Source organism: Lutjanus erythropterus, chromosome 8 (genome assembly GCF_056507025.1).
Source record: "Lutjanus erythropterus isolate fLutEry1 chromosome 8, fLutEry1.hap2, whole genome shotgun sequence".
Classification (NCBI taxonomy): domain Eukaryota; kingdom Metazoa; phylum Chordata; class Actinopteri; order Lutjaniformes; family Lutjanidae; genus Lutjanus; species Lutjanus erythropterus.
Genome location: NC_139324.1, coordinates 5,004,021 through 5,017,600, shown reverse-complemented (window position 1 = coordinate 5,017,600; position 13,580 = coordinate 5,004,021). Strand labels below are relative to the sequence as shown.

The window sequence follows — 13,580 nt, the reverse complement described above, 5'->3', positions numbered from 1 at the left end:
AACGGAAGCTTATTTTTAGAGCCTATCAAATCTTGTTTAAAGGGACACTTCACACCAAAATAAAAAAAACACATTATTCCTCTTACCTGTAGTGCTATTTATCCATCTAGATTATTTTGGTGAGACTGCAGAGTTTTGAAGATATCAGCCACAAAGATATCTGCCTTCTCTCCAATATAACAGAACTAGATCATGTACTTGACTTGTGGTGCTCAAAGAGCCAAAACAATACAATAAAAAAAAACATAACAGCAAACGTCTCTTTCCAGAAATCATGACCCAGTTACTCAAGATAATCAACACACTTTGTTTTGAGGAGTTTCATCTAGAATATACATATATATGTATATATATATATATATATATATATATATATATATATATATATATATATATATATATATATATATATATATGTATATATACACACATATATATATATATATATATATATATATATATATATATATATATATATATTTTTTTTTTTTTTTTAACCAAATTACACCCACAAACTGAGACTGCGCAGAAAAAAGTGGGGCTCATTATCATGACATTGCATGAAGGATGTAAACATTAATGGTGTCCTTGGCTTCCTGATTTCTAACTGGCAACTTGGGATGTTCCTGGTGACTAATTTCCCTGTTGATTAAATTTAATTTAGAATAACATTAAGAAAACACTGAGAAAGCAGTTAAATTGAGCACAATTTATGAGTTGATAATGTTAAACAGTGTCCTGAAAAATAAGGAAAATATGGCATGTATTAAGTGGTCATTTGTAGCCATTAATCATGTTCTACGATAACCAAATTTATTTTAAATGCTGCTTAAATGTGTGCCACTTTGTGCCGTGCAACACAAACGCTGCACATTATCTTACGAAACATGACAATGACTCACAAAATGCTTCAACTTTTCAGACTGAGCAGGATCACAGTTTAATCGTATAGCTGACTAATGACGCGCATTTCTACTGGCAACCTGTCCAGGGTGTACACTGCCTCTCAGCCAATGTTAGCTGAGATAGGCTCCAGCCCCCCTGCAACCCTGCAAGGATAAGCACGGTTGTGAGGGTTATCTAGATGGATAAATATCACAAAAAATAAGAGCAAAAATATGTATTTTTGGTTTTGGGTTAGGGTTAGGGTTAGTGAACTGTTCCTTTAGGTGGATACAAACATGATATAATATATTCAGCGAGGCAAGTTTATGCATATAGCACTTTTCAATAAGGCAATTCAAAGTGCTTTTCATAGTGACTCGAGTCTTTCTTGCTGCCTCCTGTGTGTGCAGCATAAAACAATTAAAGGACTGACACAGCTCAAAGAGCAGCCACAAACATTTCCTCCTGCCACTACAATATGCAGTTGTGTCAAAGCTCATCTGAGTATTCATATCAGGGAGAGATTTATTTTGTCAGTCCAAGTGAGAGCACTTTCTAGCATGACTGCTGACTAGAGGCGTCACAATTCTTCAAATCAATGATTCAGTTTGACTGAATCATTGATTTTTCCTTTTTTTTAGCTTTAGTTTTATAATGACTGTGCTGTTGTTAAACTACCAAGTCTTGATTTGTAGAGATCAAGAAATCATTGGTGTTATGCCCTGGAAACTGTAATCTACATTTTAATTTTTCCTTTAAAAAGATCTGGTATCAAGTGTAAAATAACTACCGGATAATTACGCTGTGTTATCTTTGAAGTACTATCTTTTTTTGTTCAGACATGCGCAGGATGCCATAAGTAGGCAAGAGTGGAGAGGAAAAACATATACTGTGAGAATCATGATTCTACCTTTGAGTTTACTTCAAATTCACTCTTTTTGATTGATTTTAGATTTAGTCATCCTCAGAAACTGTTTGGAAAAGGGCAGGCAGTCAGGACAAGAAAATAACTTTGATGTACAAAGAGAAGTTACACCTCCTAATAGAGCAGACCAGCTCCTGATTGGCTGTTCTGGTCTGAAGACAGAAAAAAAACAGCAAGTTTGGATTATGTCAATAAACTATCACTTTTTGACATCATGTCACGTGCCAAAAAGTGATACTGCCAGATAGTTTGTTACACAGAACCATCTGGGAAGTTGTCCTTAGAAACTGTTTGGAAAAGGGCAGGAACTTAAAAAAAAACAACTTCTGTCTATCATATCTAACACAGGCTAACTTCAACCAATCAGACTGAACTCTTGCCAAAGTCAATCGGGCAAAGAGCAAAAACATACTTTTCGTTTAGAGAAAAGCCTTCGGTGTTGTTCTTTACTCTTCTTTCAATGAAGAAATTCTCTCCAATTCTGATGCTATCACAGTATCTATGCTAACCTCTTCAGGAGCCGCCACTGAAATCACTTCCATGGATGTTTCTTGCTGTTGTCACACCAAAAAACATGCCCTTGGCTGCCAGTAGTCCCTCCTAGGATGCTGATTGGCTGCACCATGTTGGGGTGGACACAAGTAGATAATTTGAAGCCTGGCAAGACTGATTCTCACGTGATCTTGTGAATCCAGTTGCCTCGCAAGGTAACCCTTACTCCTGACAGTACAGATATGATCAGTGCTCCCACTTCTTTATGATAAATATTACAGAATAACTAGGTTTGGCGTCGTCGGTCATGGTAACTTTACACATACACAGCAATGAGTGATTATTTTTGCAAACATTTCTGGCGCTCTGTTGATTTTACCTCTAAATAAAGTGGTTTGGATCATCTGGATTAACTGCCAACCTGTCTGATCATCTGATGACTTTTTGTAGAAATGTCACCATGTTCTCAGATCTCAGCAAGTACTTTGATGATCATGTCATTATAAAAGATGTAATGATAGCAAAAACAACAAAATAAGACCCAAGTTGAAATGAACAAAACATCAACTAATGGATGAGGTCAGATTATAATCAACTGCCTGGTCTGTAGTCATTTTGTTCCTTTGACAAAATGGCACAAGAAAACAAGAACAAATGGTAAAAACGAGGGCCTTGTGTGCCACTTGAATGTCTTGCTCCTCTTGTCTTGTCTTGGCCGTCTCATTCTGATATTCCCTGCAGTAAAGGTGTGAGGTCGGGCTGTTCTGACCGCTGGGCCACAAGGACAGGTGCTGTGACGGAGGGTCTGGAAGGGCCAAGACTCTCTGACACCTGCTGTGATACAACGACACAGTGCTGCTGCACAGTTACAGCAGATGTTGGCAGCGTTCAGGAGACGGAGAGTGAATATATGCTAAGTCAAACATGACAGCTTCATTTCGAGCTCGACACCGCTGAACCACAGGAATGATCCTAACTGATCTCACTGCATCTCACTTTACATTTTATTCAATAAAATGTGTTCTGGGTACACCAAAGCTCTTTTGGCTTCTCGCTACATTTTCATATCATCAAAGCACGATTTCAGACGCCTTGTAAAATGAAGGATGAATGATTATTGCTCTGCTTTAACTCTGTAGGATTTTTTGTTACAATGCCCGCATATCATCTCAGGATTTTGTCATTGTCTTGAAACAATCACGCTCATGAGCAGGTGCTACTTACTCTCCTGTCCCCTGTCCTTGTTTTTGAGCTGCTGGAGTTTGAATTCACGCTGCTGCTTCTCCAGCTCCTGCTCATGACGCTGCTGCTCCATCTTCCTCTGGTGCTCCAGCAGCTCCTGTTGGTGCTTGAGTGCCAGTAAATCCTGTTGGTGCTGGTGGACAGAGAGAAAAGCATATTGAAGGGAGAGATAAGGTAAAATGAGACAGAAGATGGGTAAGGGACGCTGCAAGAGATGGGCAAAAAATTGAAACTGAGGAGACGTCCAGCCTCATGCATGAATGTTTTCCTGATTTTCTGTTATATTTATTCTTGAAAAAGCAGCACGAGGGAAATACAAAAATCCTACGTGGGATTCATGAAACGTGCGCAGACAGCCAAGTCTGTTCTTATCTGTGTTGATGAATCAGGTTTGATCTTAAATTAGATGCACGTGCTAGGTGGCTTGAAATTAGCAAATCGAAATGCCCCAATAAATCCATGGAAGGGCAGCAGACCACAAAGCAACAAGCCACCGACAAATTAAACTTTTTAACACACATGGAGAAGCAGAACTTGAGTGCTGTTGGAGTGATTTCGAGAAGTTTGGCAGTCGGGCTGCAGCACATGCAGCAGGTCATTTAAAATTATTAGATAAATGGTCATCTAGCATTTTCCTGCTTTTTCTTCATCATTATTAACATTTCGCATTGCAAAAGTTTGCTTTTGTGCATACTGGCTTACACTTAAATTTTGTTCTTATCTAAGAACAAACGGGATGTTCAAAAGAACAACTTAAGATTAAATATGTGCGTACAAATGATTCATGCATGAGCCACATTGTTATCGTCAAATACTGAAAACATCCCAAGCACAGCGAAATATTGAGAAAATAAAGAAAATGTAGGCAGAGGGCAGAGTCTCTGCAGATAGTGTCACCACCACACACTTCTAGTGGGTCATAAGTGTTGTAGGAAAATACTGCATACTATTCCTTGAACTGTCTCTTACTTTTTTCATATGGTGGGCTTGTACAAGGAGCTACATCAGATTCAGCAAACACTCCTTACTTGAGATAAACAGTACACAGTGAACAGTGAACTGAAAGAATCGAACTGCAATTAATAAACGTGAACATGAGTGTCGCTCACTCCTGGGAGAGAAACCGGTGCTCACATCATCAGCTGATTAAAAAAAGTGTGATCGCAGCAGAGAGAGAAAGTGTGTGAATATAGACAGAAGTGTCGACGTGATGTAAAAACTTTCATGAAGCCTGATGTTCCTCTATAGTGTCGTGGTGTATCAGTATGCTGCAGGCTGGAGTCTGTTATCAGTGAGAAACACACAGACAGATCCACGTTATACACTCATACACAAAAGTCTGTACGTGTGGAAGCAAATGTCTGCCAATATGATGGAAAAAAAGATCCTGTAAGTTATTATAATGAGAAACTTAATAATGAGTGGGAATCTCAAAATAATGATTGAGTATTTCAACATGCCTTACATACTAAGTCATTATTTTAAGAAATTAAGTAATTTTTTGAGATATTTAGTCATTATTTGCAGAGAGCTTCTCAACATTTTTAGATACTAACTCCTTCTTCACTCACAGATTACTTGAAATACACTAGTCATCTTTTGATATGAGAAATACATATATGTGCACTACTTAATACAATTGACATATTTATGAGGACATGTATTATAAGGACAAGACTGTAATATTAAATTTCATGCAAGTAGGAGTGTTATCATTGCCCCCTCAGTGGGGCAATTGTTAGTGCAGTTGGGGGCAGTTGAAACAGAGGGAAAAAACAAGTGATATTAACCCACTGCCTCAAAACACACCTCAAAATAATCACATTACTGCTGTAGCTAAGAATGTTAATTTAGTTTTTTTTGCGGTTTGAATTCTTTTAGACGTCACACATCATCTGCATTCAAGGCAAAAGACTAACTCTGTTTTTGCAAAAGACTGATCTTATGAATTGAGTTAAAAGTAATTTTACATTCACAAATAAAACAAATACAAGAACATTCATATTGTGTATCATTTAGTATACATATTTTTTTTTGGGGGGGGGGTTACGCCTTTAATTGACATGACAGCTGAAGATATGACAGGAAATGGGGAGAGACACACAGCAAAGGGCCACAGGTGGGATTTGAAGCCATGGCTGCTGCAGAGGACTCACAGCCTCCGTACATGGGACACTCTACCAACTGAACTACCCAGACGCCCCATCATTTAATGTGATGTCTTTATGTAGACTCCAGTGCTCTATCTCTGTGAACTGAATTGAGTTAGATTTTTGAAGTGTGATCTTGCACAACACTGTATGGCAGCATATTCATATCACTTTAAGTTTAAACATGCTTCCTCCTGTCAATCATGAGGAGCGTTTCTACTGAGACCAGTCCTACAGTAGCTGTATCCTCACTCCTCATCCACACACACATCTGGAGAGCAGAGAGGAGGAGGTGAGAGGTCTCACCTTGATATGTTCCTGCAACTGGACTTCATGTTGTCGCGACAGTTGTTCGTGCTGCCTCTGGAACTCAGCGATCAGTAGCTGTCTCTGGAGCTGCTGCTTGTGTTTGAGAGCGACCAGCTCCTGCTGCAGATGCTGCTCCTGGTGGTCTGTTGGAGATTTTCAAGACTTTATCAGTTAGAGCGTCTGAGGCGAGGGGGAGTGTTTAATATTAAATAGCCAGGATGTGACTTTTAATCATGACAACCAGAGATCAGCCGCACTTACTGATGACTGTCCCGCGGCCCGGCTCAGAGGACGCGGGCGGCGTAGGGTGAGGTTGGGGAACCAGGCCGAAGGGGGGCTGCTGGTGGTGGTGGGGGTGTTCCACAACACGCAGGTCCATGGGGAGGATGGCTGTGGTGGCGGGGGGCACCTGCATGGGCAGTGCTGCCGTGCTCACGTCCACTGGAGGAGGAGAAGAACAAGCACAACAAAAGAGTTTATTTAGAACATGAAGATTTCTAGACTCAAAACGTGCAAAGTTGCAAATCACAGGCTAAAAATTAACTGTGAAAAAGAATCTAAAACCCCCTCAACCAACTGTAACTATGAAAGGCATGGGTGGGAATATCTTGACAACAAATAATTCCATGTGATTCCACTTCAGAGGGACACACCACAACAAGGGTTGTTCTGATACCAATATCAGAAAATACCTCCAATACTGCCTAAAATGTGTGTATCAGTATTGGCAAGTACGCAAGTCTACGCACTGATTCAATAGCACACCATTTATTAACCCTGAAATGGGTCCCTGCTACTTCTCAGGAAAGGGAAGTTATGTTCTATAGCAGAGGTTCTCCTCCTTTTTTGAGTCATGACCCACCTGGTTGGTGTTTGCTGCTCCCACACCACCTCACCCCCTTCCAAATACATTTAGTGTAATTATATCAAATATTATATAGCAATTACATAGCAACTTTTAACACTATGACAGACTATGTAATGTAAAAAACATTTCCCCGTTTAAAATGCTGCCTTCATTTTCCACCATGCTTGCAGGGCTGAGTAGGTTGATAAGTTTTACTACTTTATGTTGAAAAGTACACATATCACTTTTTGTTCCTGTTCAAAAGTGTTCAGAACATGTTGGTTTATAATGGTCATTTTTGTGGATAGTTCATCCAAAAATGAAAATTCTGCTGGAGTTTCACAGGGGCTTTAGGAGTCTTGGTTTACAATACATGGAACAGTATGGTGGTATTTTAGGTGGTTTTTTTTTTTACATTTGAAAACTGGTCACCATTTACTTCAATTGTTTGACAGATTCTACAGGACTGTTTTACTGTGACACTCTTTAATTTCTGGGTGAGCTATCCCTTTAATGATTTTACTTAAGTAAAGGATCTAAGTACTTTTTCCATCTCTGCAGGTCACAGAACCTGATAGGTCACCAAATATGGTACAACACTGTCACTAGTACTAGGAAAGCTGCTTCCTGTCTCCAATGCCATGCTGCTTGCAGCAATATGTTGCTTAATCTCCACAACTATCTGCCAACCCCAAGAAGTTATCTCCCAACCTCCTTGGGGGTCCCAACCCCTAAGTTGAGGACCACTGCATGGCAGTCATTCTCTGTATGTATTTGTTCAAAGGGTTTAATCTGAGCCAGGCCACATGACAACCACAGCAATCATATCACATCCACACAGGGTCAGAAGAGTACAGCTGTTCAACAATAACTAGTAGCCTAGCTTAGAACGTGAACACAACACACGTTTATGTTTGTTACATTTCATCACCCTTCACTAGCCCTGCGTCTTTTTGTTATTTGCTTCAAAAACAGTTGAGCAAACTCTGTATCTCAGTCACCTTTCTAATTTTCCTATAAAAAGCTACATAGGGTCTTATCTTAAGTGAGTTAATGTTTGCAAAACACCAGCTAACTAGTTAGCTAATGTTATGAAAATGCTAACTAGCAAGATTATGATTGATGTATATTTGCTAGCTAGTTAGCTAATGATTTCCTAACGCTGACTAACTTAAAATGTGAATATATTTCACTTGTACAGGTTTCCCAACATCTAATTTGGTTTTCTTTCCAACATAAACAATCCCAGCATTTACATAGAAAACTGGAAAGTAAACAGTTGACCAAGGTACCAAGTGTGCTCAACTGTCATTGGAGCAAAGAGTGAAAAGGGGCAGGGCTAAAGCAAGGGTCAGTTGGTTCACCCAGAGCAAATGTACAGCCTGGTCCTACAGAACAGTTACAGGTGATCATAATGTCAAGAGTTGGGTTTAAAATGTGAGATGATTGACTTTCTTATAGATATGATCTTTCAAAAGAGAACTGTGACGCATCTAAGAATTGTTTTCCCCACCCCTAATGACAGGTCAACACACACACACACACACACACACACACACACACACACACACACACACACACACAGTTATCTTATGTAAAAAATATACAAAATGAAAATACAGGCTCTCAGAAAGATGTGTAGCCTGCATTAAGACTCCCTGCTGTGTGCAGAGATCATCATCTTAGCCCCAGAATGTGCGTCTGTGTAACATGCTGCTATGTGCGTGTCTGTGCCGTGAAGGTTTTGACCCCAACAGCAGATTTGTCTCCGACTTAAACTTGGCAGGAAAAGATGACATCCTTGCTCCAGTGTCGAGTTGGAGATCCTCGACACGGCTAAAAGCCCAGACTCCCGGGGGAGCTATTAAAGAAGAAAAAGAGACTTAACAGAAACTTCACGTAATTCTCTTCTCAGAATATATGTTCAAAATACGATTATATAATTAATTCTGGGTTGCAACTGTTTAATATCCTTTGATAGCAGCCAAAGTACCCTGTCCTCTCTGATCCAAGCAAGACACATGAACACTTGTTACATCAGCTGTTGGGACACTGCAGCCTTGACACTCAGCGTTATACTCCATACTGTTGTGGCTGCTTGTAGTGTTGGCAAACTGGGGATTTAAACCTGTTTTAGAGTTGTACACACTAGATTAGAGCATTAGCAAAATGCTAAAACATAAAACGTGTGTGCAATTTAGAGATGATCAGAGTGGCAGTCTGTGCTGCGGTGGGAGCACAGTGTTCAGTATAGGAAGCCTCTCATATACTGTTTACACACAACCTTACAGTTCTCAGAGAAACCCTGTACACACTTCTACACACTATCTGCACACAGATGACAAAACAGACAAGCATGCACACACACAGGGAGAATGATGAAACATGGCAGCAGAGAGCAAAAACAATCCCTCCTGAAACATGAGTTTTGCAGCAGGGATTTGCTGACACGCATGCAGACTTACTGTGTGTATCTGTGTGTATGTGTGTGTACACTCTGACTGTGTGTATGTGAACGGTAACATTTTCCTTGCTGACAGTGTACTGTATGCTTGTGCTGTGTATATCTGCTACACAGAGGGCAAAGTGTGTGATGTTGAAGGAGGTGGATTCCCACTGCCAGCACACATCTGAGAGAATATAAACAACAATACGCCCAAAATCCACACGCTGTGCATCAGTCAGGATCTACACACGTACTACAAAAACTAACAGAGTTAGATATCAGATGAAATGGTCAGAGGTATGAGGCCCTGCAAATGTTGTGTCAAAAAGTACCTGAGACACCATTCGCCTCCTAATCAACATGATCAGGTTTGGGGAGTAATGGAGTACATGTAATGGGATTCATTTAATTAGATACAAAAAGAAGGTAACTCTAGTCTATTACAGTTACAAATTAAAAGAATAATAATTACAGACACAGACAGTGTCCTACCATGCAAAGTGCACACAGCTGCCAGTTCATTATCATGATGTCTCTTGAAAAAATGCTTCACTGGGTGGAAATCTCATCACTTATTGTCTTTAAATCAATCAATCAATCAATAAATTGCACACAACAAAGGAAGGAACAGCTGGACAAACTAATAAACAAAACAAGAAACATTAAACACTACAACAATTAATCTATTATTAATCAACTATTAAATTAATCTACATATATTTTGATAATTGATTAATTGTTTTGAGCCATTTTTTAGGAAAAAAATGCCCAAATTTGTCATTTTGGACTTTGGTAAACACCTATCAACATTTTTCACCATTTCTGACATTTTATGGAGCAAATACTTGTTTGATTGATTGATTAATGGAGACAATGACTGGCAGATTAATCAATTAAGAAAATAATCATTACAAGAAAGATTTGAAATAAAGGTCCAAACGTGGATTGTTTTCAGTCAATTTCTAAATTAAAAAACTCTCCAATTTCAGCTTCTTACATGTGAATATTTTCTGTTTTCTTTACTCCTCTCTGATAGAAAACTGATTCTTACTGAAAAATGTTAAATTTACCTGTTAGACATGCCCCGATGGTAAAGAGACAGTTACAAAAACAAAACTACAGGAATTCATTTGCTTGGTGAAGCTCTGTTAGTTTGATTAACACCCATTTAGACTCCCAGGTAGAGACTCAGTGTCTAGAGATCATGAGCAGATTTCTTTTCTCATTCAGCAACTGACTGGTTGAAGAGTAGGTAAACTTTTAGTCAACCGAGATTGTCTTTGGTTGACTTCAGCACTACTGTGTTGTTGAGTGAAAATGAGAAGTGAAGTGAAACTTAAGTATTTTTGTATCAAAATCCATTGTGTTACTGCCCAACACTGCCGTGTCTGACAGTAACAATTCATCTGTCATGTCTGTCTGTAATGTCCAAGACCTCATTTGTTCTGTTCATAGAACAACTTTTTTTTTTTTAAAGGTGTCTAATACAAAAAGATAGGGCTGCAATTAACAATTATTTTCACAGTCGATTTATTAATTATTTTCTTAATTAATAAATTAATAGTTGTCAGAAAATAGTGAAACATGTTGATCAGTATCAAAAGCCCAAGATGATGTCTCAAATGTCTTGTTTTACTTTCCTTACTTACTCAAAAATATTCAATTTACTGTCAAAAAAAGAGGTGTAGAAACCAAAAAATATTCACATCTAAGAAGCTGAAATCAGAGAATTTTCACTTTTTTACTTAAAAAAATACTCAAACCAATGAATCAATTATCATAATAGTTGTTTGATTCATTTAACAATCGATTAATAGTTGCAGCTCTACATAAATGTAAACAACTCTTTGTGTTACAGTCCTCATGTTGCATTCAATCTGCAACACTTGTTCTGATTTATCCGAATAATCCAGTGAAGTAGTGTAGGTCAGTGGTGCTGTTGAAACACGGATACTAAGAACAAACACAGGAGAAGCAATATCCCAGCATCCACATGGTTGACATGCAAAAACCAGGGTATTAGTGCAATCAGATTATTTCTCCAAAACAAGCAAACAACACAGCAGCTTACACACAAACAGTAATAAAACAACACTTGTGAAACGAGAACAAATGCAAACAAAATCTTTGCCAAATTTAAAGCCTTGATATGTAACTGGAATGTTTCCCGCTGTGATCAAACACCGATAACATGCGACTTTATTTATTTTAAATACTTGCAGGCTTAATATTTCAGTCTAAAACTGGCAGAGCTGTTGGTACGATTGTGTGTGTGTGTTTCATTTAGGCTCTTAACCAATTAAAACAAGGAAAACCAGTTTGTCATTTTTATAGGCAAGTCAGTGAGGCTTTAAGGCTCTTGCATGACAAAATCTCCAAACTCATGTTAACCAAATCAATTCTCAATTTGTGCTTGATATCTGAACTCCAGATCAAAACCCTCCTGTGTATCGTTCAGTCTTTTCAGATCGATATCTTCCCCGTGGAGAGCCACCTCACACCGTGCCAAGCCCTCTGCCAGTCATCAATACCCCAAAAACCAGTGGAGAGCATCTCCGGCCTATCACGGTCGTCCCCCGGCATCCCCGGTGGCCAATGAGGTGGCGATGGAGTCGCAGTTACTTGCTGAGATAGCCAATGACATCTTTGGTACCGGGCAGGTTTTCAGTGCGGGAGGAAACTTAACACCACCCAACGGGACAGCAGGGAGAGAAGAAAGGGTGTGGCCGGGCCAGACATGCTGGTGCTTTACGGGTGCACGTGTGTGTGTGTGTGTGTGTGTGTGTGTGTGTGTGTGCCTGTGTGTGTGTGTGTGTGTGTGTGTGTGTGTGTGTGTGTGTGTGAGTGTGCCTGTGTGTGTGTGCCTGTGTGTGTGTGTGTGTGTGTGTGTGTGTGTGTGTGTGTGTGTGTGGAACTGTAGCACTACTTGTAAAAACTTGTTTAAAAGCTGGACATTAGAAGTGACTATTTTTTTATTTGGACTCTTGAGTTTGAGGAGCTGAAAGAGAAAGATTGAAGCCAAGAGTGTGGGTTTGATTAACAGAGTCAATAAAATACCAGCTCTCATGGTGTGCTGGTAATCTAACCTGTTCTTGATGTTAAAGGGATAGTCTGGATTGAAATGGGACTGTATGAAGCACTTATCAGTGTATTATCTCCAGTAGGCATGCTATCAGTTCAACAAAATGTATTTTAGACACCTAAAGACTAAATTAAAAAACAAAATGTCAATTAAAGTCTACACTATATTTAGAATATTTTCCTCACTTTACCTTGCTGTAAAATAGACTAATCCCACAGGAAACTGAAGTTATGAGAGCCAAATATCACCTCTCTCAAAAGCAACTATGGATTGCTATGGAGAAAGCGATATTCGGCTGATACAACAGCAGTTTTTCCATCAGAAAAATGCTGATGGAAAGGTAAAGCAAATATATTCTAAATATAGTGTAGACTTAAAGGCAGAACCAATAAGATTTTTGTGGGCTGCTCATAAATGCACAAGACAGATTTTTGTTTATCACTTTGTCTCATTCCCAGGATGTCAAATACCAATGTTTGTGGTAGGTAAAACTTCCCAAGTACAGCAAAATAATGAGAACCACCACCACACACTTCCCATGGGCCATAAGTGAGGACTGAAAGGGATAATGTTCCTAAGTCTATACACAGTTTTATTTTGGAAAATGTTGCATATTATGGCCTTAAACTGATATTGATTGTTTTAAATGATCCCTTTCACAAAAGCCAGCTGCTTATATACACATTTCTTATGCAGTTTAATTCATTTTTTAATAATTTCAGTGGTTGAAGTCAGACATGTATCGATGAGGAAGCCGTGTGCATGCGTCAAAATGATTCCACGACCTCTGACTTATAAACTTGTGTTTCACTTCTAGATTAACAAGCATGTAGAGAAGCAGCTGCATCAGAAAATGCCACCATTCGTCCTTCTCACTTTGAACAATCTGTGCCAATCATCCGTGTTATCCAAACACTGACGGGCCTCTTAATCATCCAACCTGCCTCTGCTGGTTAGTTTGGGTTATTTTGTGACTCCGGTGAATCCAAGCCAACCCTTTAAAACAGTGAAGTCACACAATTACACAGGTCACGTCACTAGTCAGGTTTGCTCTCTAATCACTTTGGATAAAAGCTTAGACTCAACAAAACTGTAAAATTGTAAATAATACAAACTACTGTTTTTCTTTAAGGAGTCTGGTTGCTATGGAGGGAGTGATGTTTGGTTTATATAACGGTGGTTTCCTGTTGGAAAAAGGTTGC

At 39.1% G+C, this 13,580-nt stretch overlaps 1 protein-coding gene across 2 annotated transcripts in view; it reads right to left on the bottom strand.

Annotated features, from left to right (window-relative positions):
- Positions 1-13,580, bottom strand: part of hdac4 (histone deacetylase 4) — a 204,797-nt gene that overhangs the window by 89,726 nt on the left and 101,491 nt on the right. For both annotated transcript variants that reach the window (XM_084724281.1, XM_084724282.1), the window contains 3 exons: positions 6,265-6,444; positions 6,001-6,146; positions 3,527-3,677 (listed from right to left, as the gene is read on the bottom strand). In XM_084724281.1, coding sequence (XP_084580407.1) covers positions 3,527-3,677; positions 6,001-6,146; positions 6,265-6,444 — 477 coding nt within the window. The remainder of the gene's footprint in view (positions 1-3,526; positions 3,678-6,000; positions 6,147-6,264; positions 6,445-13,580) is intronic.